The 16,619-nt window shown below is 39.7% G+C and overlaps 1 protein-coding gene across 4 annotated transcripts in view; it reads left to right on the top strand.

Annotated features, from left to right (window-relative positions):
• Nucleotides 1–16,619, top strand: part of snd1 (staphylococcal nuclease and tudor domain containing 1) — a 169,264-nt gene that overhangs the window by 141,496 nt on the left and 11,149 nt on the right. For all 4 annotated transcript variants that reach the window (XM_040144266.1, XM_040144260.1, XM_040144252.1 and 1 more), the window contains 3 exons: nucleotides 1,849–1,918; nucleotides 4,444–4,557; nucleotides 9,502–9,705. In XM_040144266.1, coding sequence (XP_040000200.1) covers nucleotides 1,849–1,918; nucleotides 4,444–4,557; nucleotides 9,502–9,705 — 388 coding nt within the window. The remainder of the gene's footprint in view (nucleotides 1–1,848; nucleotides 1,919–4,443; nucleotides 4,558–9,501; nucleotides 9,706–16,619) is intronic.

The following is a 16,619-nucleotide window of genomic DNA, read 5'->3' as shown; positions in this document are numbered from 1 at the left end:
TTCTTCATCAGCGCCATTATAAAATTCATTTACATCAGAATATTGGCCAGAAAAGTTGATCTGAGCATCCGTACCTGCAAACGTGTGATTTATCATTATTTAAAAATACCTGACCCTACAACAGCTATGATATTTTTTACAATTTTGTGAGCTACATATATGTTTGCATGTTTTTTTTTTTTTCTCTCTTTATCATGAGTACCTGACATTTCATTTTTACCTTGTCTCTATTTAAACCTGTGATGTGTTTAGTGCAGACACCCACAGGGTGTAATTAGCTCACTACCACTGCTTTGGCCCTGTAGAATCAGCAGTCGCTTGACAGTAACACACACACACACACAGACACACACACACACACACACACAGACACACATACACTCATACTCATACACACACTCATACTCATACACACACACCTCTTCATCTTGTCTCCACACCGGCTGTTGGAAGTTTACAGATGGTCACGGGGACAGATAGAAGTCACAGTGATCGAGGGAGGGAGGGAGAGCGTCTATGTCAAGAAGGTTACGGCGAAAAAGGATCACGAAACTGATTAAAAAACCAAATGTTCCCATGACACTGTTGTTCTCCTTTCTTCCCTGTATCTTCCTCTACTGGTTTTTGGGGGCAAAACCAAAGTTTTTCTTTTGCCCCAAGTAAATGAGCATGTTAAACAAGCCAGGTGGTGTAAACCGTATCTTTCCATAACCTATATTTTGTAAAGTCAAGTATGTCTTGCTGTTTCTTTCAACGGCAAAATAATCCTGCACCAGGTGGCAAATGTCTAATATTTCTGTCATTTTTTTCTTTCTTTTTTTTTTTTTTTTTTTACCAGCTCCATTTTATTCAGTGAGCTAATTATGTTCATGTTCACATTGTTCTGTGTCCATATCTTTGTATTCTGTGATTCATGTGGAATGTCGGCTTGTTTCATTAGGGGGCTAATTAGAAATTCGTTGCCTTTCAAGGCCTTTTAGAACACCACAGAGCCAGTGTGAAAGGAAAGGAAAAACCTCTGTTCATCAGTCACTCACACTTTGTCTATCACTCTTCCTCTCTCTCTTGATCTCTGCACTTGTTGCTGTTCTTTATGTCTTCCTGTTAATCACTTATTCGGTGTATACTTTGTTCTCTTGTCTGTCTCTTTGCCCATGTGGGCCTAATTATTTGGCCTTCTCCTGCTGTCCTTGGTTCACAGATAAATTTGTCCTTCTTGCTCCCATTTGTTTGTCAGAGCTGAGTCAGACAAGTGATGAGATGAACAGACACTTCCTGAATTGAATTGACTTGAATGACAAAAAAAACATGCTCTTCTGTAGCTTTTATATGAATTAATAAGAAGGATTTGGCTCTTACTCAGACACCTTATGTTGGTTTTCCTTTAAAATATCAATAATCTGTATGTTGTAATAGCAAGTTTATTTTCATGGAAATTCTGCTCGACAAATGTGCTAGACAATCAAACCTTACAAACTGAAAGTGCTGGGTTTTTGTGATTAGCAGTAATTAGCAGTAAGTTATTTGCTACCAAGCAAAAATAGGTTTAAATTTCTGTCTGATTTCAAAGAGGCCTCTGTGCAGTTTTAACAGCCCTGCCATGTCCTGATAGAACTCCTCTGTTCCCCCTCACTCCCCCGACCTGCTCATCGTCACCTGCTCCTCTCCCCCGATCACAACAGACAGATCCTCCAACACCTTCTCCCCAGGGAAATAAGCACGGAATTATTTACTCATCCCCTTTTCCTCTTGTGCCCTCTGTCTTCATCTCTGTTTCCCTCTGCTCTGTTCTCTCTCTCTCCCTCCCATCTTACTTTCTCTCTTTCAATTATTCTTTTGCTGCTGCAGGTACAGAGCCAGAGTGGAGAAAGTTGAGTCACCGGCAAAGGTTCATGTATTCTACATTGACTATGGCAATGTAAGTAACTATCTGACCACAAATTTGATTCTGTGTGCATGTGTGACAAAGTGTTTGTGTCGGGGGAAGAGGAGTCTGAATGTTGTACTGTCATTATTAAAAAAAATAGTAGCATTGTTTGAAGCTCAAAACACACAACCATTAGCAAATTTAGTTTTTGCCAAACCTACAGCCAGAGGCAATCTAGTAAATGAAAAGGGATTTCTTTTCTATTTCTTGGATCTATTCAGACACCACTTGTTTGTTTATTTCCATGTTCAAAGCAGCCTAACAGCCTTCATGTATCCTTTCAGCTGGAGTTTTGGGACAAATATGAGGCAGGCGTGTTTGTTTTCCCTTTTATTGTTTAAGACTGTAGCAAAAAGTTCAACTGAGTGTATCATTTTTATTCCTTTTCATACCAATAACAAAAGCAGAACTCCACTTCTATCTGGGTCTTTTTATTTATTCCGTGATGACGAAGGCACACCATCTCAATCCTTGAGTGCGTTATTGTCTGTGTGTTTCTTCCCACGTGCATACACATGCTTGCATCACCAAGTGGCTCATGCAGCCAACCCCTGGCCTGCGGGAGATTTCCCATGATGCAGTGGAGCGGCACAGTGTGCGACTGACCTCAGAGTGTGGGACTGCTCGAGGTTTCGCTGGCAGACGCGATGCGTCCTGGCATGTGGCTGAAAGTGTGGTTCTCTGAGGCCGATCTAGCACACACAAAAAAAATCGAACTCATATCTACTTCATTCTCTGTAGATTTGCGTCATTTTGGGCTGAGTCATTCTGGCCTTGATTTCATGCTGCTTTGTCATGAGCTATTAGTTAGTAATATTGCCACCTGTCTCAGGTATAGCTCAGTACCTGAATTATTATGTGATCCTTAGCAAACACAGCGGAGCACTTTTGTCTTTCATTTTTAAAGCCTGCATTTACAGTGCTGTCAAAATCTAGTATGGCAGCTACAAATCTTAACCTTCTAATCCATAATAAAGTTTGAGGGTATTCTCTGTCTAGACAGTACAGTCCAATGAACACATTAACCTAAGATATGGGGGTCATTAAATTAACTGCCCACTTCTAATGGCTATATTTGTCTGACTTTCCACCAGTGTGTTCTCCCTGTAAGTAGCCTATGGTGATCAGTGATTGATCATTATTCACACTGGCTTATACCTGTCAGGATGTCTTAACTTACACACTTCAATGCTTTATATCAGTAATGTGTGGTAAATATCTTTCACATATGGCAGTCTGCATTTTGTTTAAAGTTGGCAACCAAGCAAAGCTAGAGTGCCGAACTTGCAATCAGCACTAAAGCTGAAAATACTTGTACGCTTGTGAGCACGAACACACAGACAAGACTACTGCACTGTACAGTAGATCCACAAGTCTTTAAAACAAACAGGGATGTTCTATCAGGTTGTAAATGCAGGTAAACATGTCATTATGTCATTACAAACTATGATTTCATAAAATGTGATGCTTACAAGCATTACACAGTTAAACTGGGGTTAAGTAAACTGTAAGTACTTTTTAGAAAATGTTAGTTTAGAAATGTATGTTTTTATCCATTTTCCTAAAATGGATATATAGCACTTGAACCCCTTCAATCATCATTGTATCCAAATACACAATAACAACACTGACAAGCAGAATGGCCTTTTACATCTTACTCATTTTGGTGTGTTTTGTAATCTGTCAAGAGACTCGTGACTATCAACCCCGACGTTGATTGTTGTCTCTACTCTTTCTTTACTCTTAGCTTGTAGCTGAGCTAGAGAGCAGATGGAGCTTAGTAAAAGGGGCCTCAGTACTGCTGTAGAAACAGCTGTGAAATGATTGGTAAAGTGACAGACACAAGCAAGGAGCCCTTAAGCTACAAAATGGCATCTGTCCTTCTCTCACAGTTAGAAACCATCATCGTTAAAGTGACAGAATTGATTCTGAATCGAGGAAATGGAGAAATCCATCACGGAACGGGATGAATTACAGCCTGAGTTGTGTTGAGTTCTGTTTGAGAATGTCCTTCACTTACAGAGCCATTTAATTTAAGAAGTGCACTCTGTAATTTCAGAAATTCAGAAAGTAACCTTTCATAACAAGCTTTCAACAAGCTTGTTACATTTTTCCTTTTTATGTATCAGTATCCATATTGAACAAGCCAGACATTTCTCCCTACATCTCCCTTGACTTCTTTTACTATCGTTGTAGCAAAAGATGGATGCCCATCATGTTTGCTCAGAAAGTCATCATCACAAACAAGCTCTACCGTTGTTGTTGAACTTTACTTCATGGTTTCAAAACCCCAAACTCATAACCCCAATAATTTCCAAAGAGTAAATATTTTAAACCATAAAGCCAGAGTTGACTAACTTTACATCTACAGTATTTTCACATAGTATTACAGCCCGAGTAAAAAACAAATACCACTGTGTGTCTACATTTGATTACACAGATCAATATCATGCAGACTGTCTTGAGAAATGTTCTATATTGGGTCTGATTTCTGTCCTTCCTTCATCCTCCCTCAGAGAGAAGTTGTATCGTCCACCCGTCTGGCTGCCATGCCCCCTGCCTTCAGCACCAGGACCCTGCCAGTACAGGCCACCGAGTATGCCTTCGCCTTCATCCAGGTCCCGCAGGACGTAAGTGCACAGACGAGCACGCACACAGCGCAGAGATATGGTTCGCAGCTGAACGCTTCGAAATTAACTTTGAAATATCAACTTCTTCTCTCTCATTTTCTGCCAGCTTTTGGAAGTTGACTTTCCTGGCAAGACATAAAAACTGTTTGAGTTTCACTTATTGCACGAGGTGATAAGTCTGTAATTGACAGACAGGGTCGAGTTTGCATTCCAAGCAAATGTTAGAGAAAATTTTGCTCATACATAATGTATGCAGTACAAAGCTGACAGAGCAGTGACAAACACCAAGCCATTGATTTACTTGGTTGCAAAAATTAGAGAATAATTAACAATTATAATAAATAACAATAACAAATAAATAACAATTTGATAACATATTCTATATTTCTTCACCAACCAAGGCACACATTCATTCTATAAATAGATACAAACCATCCAGGTACCTAATGTGTTTGTATCTGGCTTAAATGTCCATCTGATAGCCGAGCAGCAGTTACTGTTTTTTCTTCAGCTCTAATCTTCTTGTTTACATCCAACTTTGCTTACTCAATTCCCGGTGTGTGTTCGTCTCTGCGTGTGTGTTTTTAGTGTGTCAGGGGGTCAACTTATTGGTAGCATCCTGAGCCGGCAGCATCCAGAATAGTTAGTGCAGATACAAACATGTTTTCTTTTGCTATGTGCCTGACTGGCGCAGTACTAAGCCCTGTCTTTAATTGGCTGTGTGCGTGCATTCAAGAGTGTGTTAGTTTTAAAGGTATTTGTTCCACTTTTCATGTTTATAATGTCACATGTTCCTAGAATGAATTAACTACAATTAAAAGCAACTACTCTTTTCTTTAAAATAAACACTGGATTGTTAAGCAACACTCAGTTGCCAGTTTATTAGGTACACTTAGCTAAAACTAGTGCAGTCTAATACAGGAGGCCATTATAATGTTCTGTTTTAGAGAGGTGTTGATTCACCTCAATGGTCATTTTAGAGGCTGTAGTTTGTGGTGCTGTTGAACTGTATTCTGTTATACTGAGAGGTTTTATAATGTTTAGTCTACCCTCATTAGTATACAGTAGCCATATGATAGTACGGTGATTTGATATTAATGTTAATTTCTTCTATTTTTACAATTGAAAACATAACACAAAATGTATTTTATGTAATGGTGTTTTCTTAATGTGGTTATTAAAAAAACAAAAAAAATTGATCAAAATCTCATGGCAACCTTCACCCATTCTCAAGGTATGTCAAATCACATCAAGTCATTTTTAGAAACTTTCCCCTACTGACCATCTTGGATTTGCTTCATACTTAAGGTTATTGTACCCAAGAACTAGTGTGCAAAAATTTCAGATTGTATCCTCTTTAGTTTCTGAGGTATGGAGGCTTTGAAAAAAGGCCTAATAAACAAGTATCTTGAAGATCACTGATGCCCCACTTACATTGGCCGGCAGGCAGTACGCACTTCCACCGGATTTGGAAAAGTACATCGTCACATTGTTCAAACTCTTACAGCAGACACTGTTTCTTCAAAGCTTTTAATTTCCTGACATTGTCTTAGTTAAATTGTAGAACTGTTTTTTGCAGCATGACCTCTTGTAGTAAAACATGGTGTGTTTGATACCTTTTATGAATATAGCTTGGTTGAAGGTACCAACTTCACATTTACTAATTAAAACATGCTTTTTCCGCTGGTATGATTGTTTTTAGGGTAGACTTTGTCATATATGGGAAATATGCACTTGAAATATAGTTGTGGTATAGGTTTTAATTTTAATAGCCTCATTAATCAGAAATTTTGATTTCTTTCAGACATGAACCTAGAATGAGAACCCAAAATAATGATTTATGGACCATTAACGACATAAATCTCAACATTATTGCATACTACTTGATTTTAGTATTATTACGTCTCAAAATTTTTATTCCTGCTCTGGTTGTTTTTGAAAAATTTAACCCTAATATTAGATATTTCTATAGACTATTTTTCCAAAAGAATTTGAATTTCGACCCATTAGCCTCTTACTATAAATGTGTATCAAAGCTTTCACTTTTTCAGTAGAAGCTGTTTGTGCACACACAAGTGTGTGTGTGTGTGTGTGTGTGTGTGTGTGTGTGTGTGTGTGTGTGTGTGTGTGTGTGTGTGTGTGTGTGTGTGTGTGTGTGTGTGTGTGTGTGTTTGTGTTTGTTTGTGTGTGAACTAGTAGAGCCTGTGTGCATGCTGTCACCTGTCTCATGAGTCAGTGTCTCCTGAAGGATGAAGTGGCCCATCTGTTGGTCCAGCCTGGGGGACACAGGCGTCTCCTACATTTTACAGCCCCCCCCCCAGACACAGACACACACAGACACACACACACACACACACACACACACACACAGCTTTAATACATGTTGCGAGCTGACATCCACCTTACACCTCTCTTCCTCACTCTTTCTCTGTCACTCTGCATCTGTCTAACCATTTTCCTGCTCTTTCTATTTTCTCTGGGTTTTCCCTCCATCTGTTTGCCCTCTGCTATGTCTGAAGCTTTTCACTGTGTCACTCACACTGAAAGCACGGGGCCCTACTTGCACTGCGCCTTTGCTGGTGCACATAGGAAAAGGTTGTTGTCTTTGTCTCTCAACCTGCCACCTGATGCCCTGCACCAAATGTCTGTCTTCACAAGTTATACGGCTTCATAGTCAGTCTTAAAATCTTTCTTTTTTCAACACCAAAATTCTGCCAGTAGCATGAGATCATTCTGCTGCTTTCCAGTGCAGTTTTAGCAGCGCTTCCATAAAGTGACAATATCTTCAAAAAACAGCAGGATTGCAGTCTGCTCTCACTGTGCCGCTGTTTCTTAGGAAAAACGCTCATAACTGAAATGTGTACTTGTAAATTGACATAGTAGGAGCTACACAGCACGTTATTTCCATTCCAACTCACTGTAGCAGTTACTTCTATCAGAGCAACAAATGCTACCACATTTCTAGCACTATTTAATCCAGTTTTATTACAGACGTTTTGAACTCTCAGCAGACTGCACTCAGGGACACCCTGCCACCTATTTATTATGCCTCGTAAGCTAATTGAGGAAAGTAGTTTATGCCAAGAGCATGCTTGTAAAAAATATACAGAATAAATTCTACAGTAGCCACCTAAAAAGCCTAACCACATAATAGCCACTGCCTAATGACACTGGTTTGCAGACCAAAAGAAAAAAAACTAGGTTAAAAGGTTGGTTGAGGTTTTGTACCTTTCCTAATTAAAATTTTAAAAAAATAAAAAAATTAATAGAAATGTATTGATATATTTTAACTCCTTTTCATGTGTTTTGTCTTCAGCATGACTTCTTTTTAGACTGGGTATTGATTCTCAGGACTTTTTTTTTGTACCAACCGAAACTGGTCGAATGCTCAGTCAGATTCGTTGTCTTTACATATCCTTTCAACAGTTATTTCCTGATTTTTTTTTTTTTCTAATTTTAGGCTGAATTTTCTTTACGCAAAGTTCTTAAGCAGGTGCTTGTGTTAAGGCAAAGTTAAACAGTCATGCATTTGAGAGGTTTGGATTATATTGTTAAAAGAAAAAGGGTTTGTAGAAAAACCTTTTGATATTCCTCAAAGAAGGTATCAAAAGTATAAAGTATTGGTACTGAAACTAAGGTATTAAATTGGCTCAAGTGTTAAATATTTTTTGAAAAAATACTTAGCTCTGCATCCGATTACACTGATTCAAGCTAAGTTGAAATATTTTAGCCGGTTGTTAACGCTACGAAGAGTTTTAACCAGGTTTGTTCTGCGCAGATGGTCGACAAGACAGGGTCACTAGAAGGCTCTCATTCATTTTGTATAACCGCCTCACCGGTGTCAACGCGTTCTTGTTCTGTAATATTCTCTCCCTGTGTTTTTTCTTTCTCCTCCCGTGTTGGTTGTCTCGCTCTCTGTCACACACTAACTCTTCCTTTGCCTCACTCTCCCTCTCTCTTGCCCTGAGCTCCCTTGCAGCGCCTGTGACAAGCTGACCAGGGGGAGAGCGTGGACAAAAAAGGCCCTTAGTTTTTGTGCCTTGAACAAGCGTCCCTGCCCACACAGGCTCACACACACGTACACCAGACACGCACATACCCAAGGGCGGCTAGCTCTAAGGGGGTTACCATGGAGACAAGACCAGGGTGAGAAAGAAGGGAAGCGAAGAGATGGATGGTGTAGGGGAGGGATGGATGATGGCCAGGGACCGATTTTTGTTTTTAAGTGTCTTCCTGCCTTTGGAGATGCAGCTCCCTTGTTTTTTCATTTTTGCCTCTACTGCTGGAGGATGTGAGGTTAGGATTGCATTGCTGCTGTTCCCACCTCCTTCTCCACCATGTGTTCAATCAAATGCTGGCCTTTCACATTCAAGAAGGTTAGGAGTAAGAGAGGGTCAGGTAACTAACTGAAGAATGAGAAACAAAAGGGAAGAAAGGGACAGGATGAGGGGGTAGGTGAGAATCGGACCATTAGATAGTTCAGTCAAACTAAAATCTCTTGAACTGGTTGAGTAGATAATTACTGTGCTACACAACTGACATGTGAGTGATCATGTAATTGTTATTGATTGGTGAATGATGTGTATGATTGTGTTCTTACTGACCACATTACCAAGCATGTTGACAGGTTTTTCCCCACCCACTTTTTTTAAGTGTGTCCCCCCAAACATACCCGATCCACGGTTAGGTTCGTGCATATGTAGGGTGTTTATATCAGCCTCTGCATTTAAGTCTTTTTGTGTGTATGCCTATCTGTTTAGGGGTCATCAGTGATAACATACTAAATATCCCTTTCACCTTTCATCCTCATGCCCCCCCCCCCACTATCTCTTCACCCTTTTTTTCCTTCTTTGATCACACCATCTATTACTGCCCCATTTACTCTCCTTCTTTCGCCTCCTTTTTCTCCCTAATCCTATTCCATATCAACCGCTATCTCTTCAGGAGGATGCCCGTGCAGACGTGGTGGACTGCGTGGTGCGGGACATCCAGAATAGCCAGTGCCTGTTGAACGTGGAGTACTCGGGTGCCACCTGCCCACACGTCACAATACAGTTTGGGGACACCAAGGATGACGTGGGCCTTGGCCTGGTCAAAGAGGGTTGGGTCATGGTGGACGTCCGCAAGGAAAAGCACCTGCAGAAGATGGTGAGTAAAAACATGGGATAGATACAGTTAGGTAAAGCAATTTCAAATCTTCAGCCTAAAACTGAATTCTAGACTAATGTTGAGGCTTCCTGTGTTGTTTCTCCCTGACTGGATTGATGCAGTCCCTTTCTCTGTCCAAACTAATGACACTTTTTGGTCTCAGTTAAACTGTAGAGTGGGCAGTCTTATTTATATCGCCAAAACCTTTGGATAAATGCAGATTCAACTTTCTGTTTGGCGTGAATCCACACTTAGATGGCAATGCCGACTGAGGGTGATTCGTTATTTGTAGTTAGGGTAAAATGAGTTAGATTGTTGTTCTGCTTTCAGGTGCATTAAAGGCGGCGGTCTGCCTGTGAAAGGTTGAATTTACTGAACAGGTCACTATGACAGTCATACTGTCAGTTTTAGTCAATTTTAGACAAATTTCTCATCCCTACTCTGACTGTTGTTTGTGCCTATGGCATCAGGATATCAGTCTTTTATAATATTACTTATTTTTCACTACCTACTACTTGCTTGTTATTCAGTGGCTCATAGTGCTGTTGAAATGCACAGTATTGATCAATAATGGTGCCACCGCTGTTCAGGCGATCAAATGGTAGCAGGTGCTATTTAACTTTAACTGCACTGTAAGTGTGTTTAGCATTCTTATTGGCAAATGGGCCCCATGTGTATTATTTGACGTTAAAAGGTCCATGTGCCACCTATGGATTTCTGACAGTCCAGTAATTACCACATCCCTATGCTAGCATGCGTCTACCCACTCATTTCCATCTCAGCGTTTGTCATGTATAGATTTTTTTTGATAAATGAAAACTTGTATTACATTAAATGCATGTGTATTTTGGCACAACATTGGCAAAAGAGACAGAATACCTCTCCTCACTTGGCAGTCCACAGCCCCACAATATACATTAACTCACAACTACAATTTGCCTCAGATGGTGGCCATTTTGTCAAACCATGAAGCGTCGGTCATTTACTTTCTTCTTATTATGCTAATTCACCCAGCAGACTTAAAACCACTCTGTACATGAAAGATATAGAAAAATGGAGGATATTTATTCCTGCTGCAATTACTGCTTCCACACATCCCCAATAATAGTAACTCTGCTGTTTATTTAAAAATCGAAACGTAAAAAGGAATGGAGAAATATGTCCACCAGAGTGTAATTATTTATAAACATATCAAAATGTATATTTATATAAATTAGAACCTGGTGGGAAGAACACATTTGTACACATTCTTTCACACTATTTATTCGCTCACACAGAGATGCAGTTACTAACTCATTTTTGTATAGCACCCATAAAAGCACTTCCCGCCTTACCATCAATAAAGCACTGTGCATCATTGTGAGAGTGTTTTGACCTCTGACCTCTAAAGAGTAGCCAGAGACCATAATGTAGTCTCTGGGTAATGGACCCTATAGACAAAGGGCAGTGATTAAAGCCTCCCAGCCATACAACTAATAGGCTTATAGACTGCACAGATTTAGGTATTGTTGGATCAAATGGTTTCTCATTAGTATTCAACAACTGTGTCTCCGGCATTTGCCTCCTTCCATGCTGGGTACAGACGAATATTTTGATCTGGAGAAAGCTTAACAAGAAGCAGTGTTGCCAATGTGCTTACAAGTGTGTGCTAAAGTAAGTTCTACAGCATTTTCTTGTTGATTCCACCCATCAAGTCTTCCTCCAAGCTCAAAGCCATCACTGAGATCTTCAGCATTTCCGACTAGGTAAAAGCAAGCTTAAGTGTTATTAGGCTACTTTTCAAAACTCTAAATGGAGTAACTGTGCTTCTGATTCATAGTATGTGTGGACTTATTTGATAAACAGCACTTTTGCTGTATACAGTAGCTGAATTGCCCAGTTAGACATTTGATATTAGAGCTGAGGGATGTAATAGTGTAATATCTATCTGTGGCTTAAATGGTTCGTTTTCTGGCTTCATTAGGGGTGTTAAATCTTTCTTAACTTAAACAGCTGGAACAATTATTTGATTATCGACTCAATATTGATTAGTTGATTGACGGAAAATTTATCTGCAACTATTCTGACAACTGATTGACAATCAAGCTACCTCTGTCATTTTCAGGCAAAAACGCCAAATATTGATTGCAGCTTTTCAACTTTGAGGATTTGCTGCTGTTCTTTGTCGAGTAAATTTAATATCTTGGGTTTTGGACTGACAGTCCGACAAAACAAGGCATTTAAAGACATCCCCTTGGACTCTTGACATTGTATAGACAAAACAATTAATCAGTTAACAGGAAATAATGGGCCGATTAATTTATTGCAACCCTGAAATGGACAATGAAAGTCTTTCCCTTACAATCAAAATTATTTTGATTATTTGACTCTTTCAGTCTCACCTATCCCTATTTGATATACAGTTTTGGACTTATATGCTGTTTTGGATGAAGGCATTTATGATTTAATCTCTTGATTTGCTATATACTAGCTTTTTTCTGTGATCTACTGGAGTTCACCTAGAATCATTTGTTTGCAAGTTGCATTTCTGGCTCCACAACAGAAAACATTATCTTGCATGGGCTATAGAGCCAAGAAATGTCCTAAAATACAACCTTTTGTTGACCTCTGGATCCATGCCCCCAATTCTTTTTATCTTATAGAAAGTTGCACTTGAGCTTTTGATAGTGTAGTATCTAAGCCAGCGCACCCTGAGCTCTTGCTCTCCTCCTTTCTTCCTTTTCACTCATCTCGACTATCAGCCTCCTTCTAAAAGTGACTTTTGTCCTTCATATCTGTTCCATTTTGGCTCTATTCTTTATTCATTATCCATTCCAGGGGGATTGGAACATGGTCATTGTAATCTGTAGTGCTAAGCACTGCGTAACAGATGGGCTGTAATGTTCACTGGCACTTCAGCAGCTATCAATAGTCAGTCATAAGTGCACTGAAGGTTAACACCAGTCTTTGAAAATGGCATTGTCCCAAGAGGAGGAAAGCAAAGAGGGATATTCATCCATTTGGGGTTTTATTTCTTTTTTCAAGTGCATTTCGGCCTTAAACCCTTAACTCGTAGATGCCCACTATGCACACCATATAGAGTGTATAGCTATTGTTGCAGCTACACAACATTATCAAGGCAAAGGATAAACAGTCATTGTTAAAGTGTAGGCGAAAAGATAATCGTATGGAAGCTGCTGGTATCTGATTGAGGAGTGGGATATTAAAAGGAAGGCAGGAAATGGTAGGTATGTCCTGTAGTAATATATAATATTACTACACCCATAATATGAGTGAGTGTATATTACATATCCCTGTGCGTAGATTGCACACTCATATTGTATCTACACTGTAACAGATTTAATGTCACCTTATAAAGTCTAATCTGTTATACATCCAGTATATCATGTGTAGTCCTTCTGACTGTGTTGTTTATGAGACTTTGATATTTAGATTATTGTTAGTTAGCGATATCATTGCTTTATCACGAGCGCAGCATTGGAAACAGAAGGGACATTATGTACTTAACATTAACTGTCAGATACAATTGTCTGCCAAATATACATGTTATCATCGTGTTAGTCTCATAAACCTTAGTAACATAATGGCTGTTTTCCAGACTACCTGTTGGGTTCCTCTGTGTGCAAAATCTTCTGCAACATCTTTTTTAACACCACATTTAGAGCTCTTCTCTCATTCTCTGACCTGAGACTCTCACAGTGACTTCATTCCTTCTCCACCTCAGGCACAGTAGATGTACTAAGCCATCCTTAAATTGTCCTGGCACCATCAACTATCCACTGCTAGAATGGCAGGTTGCCACTTTGGCACAAACAGTCACTAACACACTTCTTTTTCGTCCTTCATCCCTCTTAATATCTCTCCACTCATTGGTCAGGGGCTTATTTCTTTCATATTTTCTCCCCCCTCTTTACCAGTTTCTCAACATCACTCCATTTTTACTCCTCTCCCTCCTATCACCTCTCATCTTTCTAGTGCTCTCCTCTTCATCACTTCTTTGTTTACTTGCACCGGTACTCTCCATTCTTCTACTCCTCCATGTCTCCACCTCCTGCACATCACTCCCTCACTTGCTGTACTTCCTTCACTTTTCTCATCATTACTTCTTTCTTTACTCAGAGATTGACTCACTCATACACCCTCCCTCCTCTACCAGTGTTCCTTTTTTTTTTAACCTTTGCTATTCATGTAATCCAGAATGATCTTGAGCACTTCATTTAGACAGCGGAGAGGAAGTGGCTTGTTTGGCTGTTGCATTTGCTAATTTGCATTTTGTCTTTCATTGCTATGTCATAACAAACAATAATCCCCAGGAATTACAGAGGTGCTCAGATCAGACCTGGTGTTGGCCTCATAATAAGCTGTGATTTAAATGCTGTTACCTGCAATTATTTTTAACTTGTATCAGCTGATTCTGCCCTGTGAACTGACAACTGTGTTTCTATCAGATAATATTTGAAAGAGAAAGTGAAAAAGGTAGTGGGCACAGATAACTATATACGCAAATAATACTTTTTTTCTTTCTACCTGATTGGATACACAAGTAGCAAACACCTGCAGCAGCTAACTTTGACCAACACACAGAAACTCACGCCCAGATCTGATATTTTTCTGTTGTACATGTCGCTGAAATTAGTCTGTCATGACAGCTCAATTGGAGGATGTCTGTGTAGTTAGAGGCACAATCTTTTGTGCTCTGCTGCTTTTCACCACTGTTTTCTGTCAGCAGCTGCCAACAACATGACTGATTCAAACTCTGGCAGGCCACCGGGTGCTAACCGTCTCACGCAGTCACCTCAGCTAAATGGCATTGGTGCTAGCCCCCAAAGTTCATTAGCGTTACAAGCTTATAATCTACCATTTGCTAATTACAAGTCAATTACAAACACGGAAGTGTCTGTCACTCCCTTGCCAGCGCAATTATTATCAATCACCGACAGCGACTGCTGTATCGAACTAGGCCTTGTTTCCAATATGTTCCCTACTGAAGGGATTACAATAGAAAAATAGTATTCACACACCTTAGACAAATGATTGTGAAGGCACGTTTAAAAACTTTATTAAAATAATACTGCTTTGTGTAAGTTAGTGAGTGAGCAAGCTGAAGGCAGGCTGTGGGGAAAACAGCTGTAAAGTGGCTCCCTGTGAGTGAAAGCTACAGATGAGAGTCGTGGAATCTTTAATTACCCACCAGCCCCTCGAGAAATGTAGTTTTATTTCTTCCTTTATCTTCTCTCTCTGTATTATTGCTGTATTGTGGCCTTGCTGTAGAGTGGAGGACTTTTAGGAAGCTTTGAGCCAGAGGAAGGGGCAGCCTTTAAGCTCAAATGAAATGAAGGTTTTTTTATTTACCAAATTAAAATTCAGAGGTGCTTTATTGGCATGAAAGTTTTAAAAAATCATGTTGCCGGAGCATCTAATAGAATTTAATATACGTGCACAATAACAGTGTGTGTATGTATATATATATATATGTGTATATATATGTGTATATATATGTGTATATATATATATATATATATATATGTGTATATATATGTGTATATATATATATATATATATATATACACACACATACATACACATACATACATAAATACATAAAGCTCTGGAAAAAATTAAGAGACCGCTGCAAAATTATCAGTTTCTCTGAATTTATTATTTATAGGTATTTGTTTGAGTAAAATGAACATTTTTGTTGCATTCTATAAACTACTGACAACATTTCTCCCAAATTCCCAATAAAAATATTGTCCATTTAGCATTTATTTACAAAAAATGACAAATGGTCAAAATAACAAAAAAGATTTAGTGTTTTCAGACCTCAAATAACGCAAAGAAAACAAGTTCATATTCATTTTTATACAACACAATACTAGTGTTTTAACTAAGGAAGAGTGCAGAAATCAATATTTGGTTGAATAGCCCTAATTTTCAATCACAGCTTTCATGCGTCTTGGCATGCTCTCCACCAGTCTTTCACATTGCTGTTTGGTGATTTTATGCCACTCTTGGTGCAAAAATTCAAGCAGCTCAGCTTTGTTTGGTGGCTTGTGACCATCCATCTTCCTCTTGATCCTGTTCCGGAGGTTTTCAGTGGGGTTCAGTTCTGGAGATTGGGCTAGCCATGACAGGGTCTTGATCTGGTGGTCCTTCATCCTCACCTTGATTGACCTAGCTGTTTGGCATGAAGCATTCTCCTGCTGGAAAAACCAATCCTCAGAGTTGGGGAACATTGTCAGAGCAGAAGGAAGCAACTTTTCTTCCAGGATAACCTTGTCCGTGGCTTGATTCATGCGTCTTTCACAAAGACGCATCTGCCTGATTCCAGCCATGCTGAAGCAGCCCCAGATCATCACCGATCTTCCACCAAATTTCAAAGTGGGTGTGATACACTGGCTTGTGGGCCTCTCCAAGTCTCCGTCTAACCATTAGATCACCAGGTGTTGGGCAAAGCTGAAAAATGGACTCACCAGAGAAAATGACACCAGTCCTCTATGGTCCAATCCTTATGGTCTTTTGCAAACCTCAGCCTGGCTCTTCTTTGCTTCGCGTTGATGAAGGGCTTTTTTCTAGCTTTACAAGACTTGAGCTCTGCCCCTAGGAGCCTGTTTCAAACTGTTCTCGCCATGCACTTCATCCCAGCTGCCATTTGCCGTTCTTTTTGTAGGTCACATGATGATCCTACGGTTGCTGAGTAACATTCGAATTAGGTGACGGTCATCCCGGACAGTGGAGAGTCGCTTTCACCCTCTGCCGGTCTGTAGCTTTGTTGTCCCCAATGTCTGCTGCTTGACCTTGTTCTTATGAACCGCCGTCTTAGAAATTATAAGCATAGAACCAACCTGATGCTCACTGTATCCCTCTGCCAGTAAAGCCAGAGTTGAACCCTTCTTTTCCTCACTCAAAACTTT

The sequence above is a fragment of the Xiphias gladius genome, chromosome 2 (assembly GCF_016859285.1).
Source record: "Xiphias gladius isolate SHS-SW01 ecotype Sanya breed wild chromosome 2, ASM1685928v1, whole genome shotgun sequence".
In the NCBI taxonomy this organism is placed as follows: domain Eukaryota; kingdom Metazoa; phylum Chordata; class Actinopteri; order Istiophoriformes; family Xiphiidae; genus Xiphias; species Xiphias gladius.
This window is presented reverse-complemented; position numbering and strand designations above follow the sequence as displayed.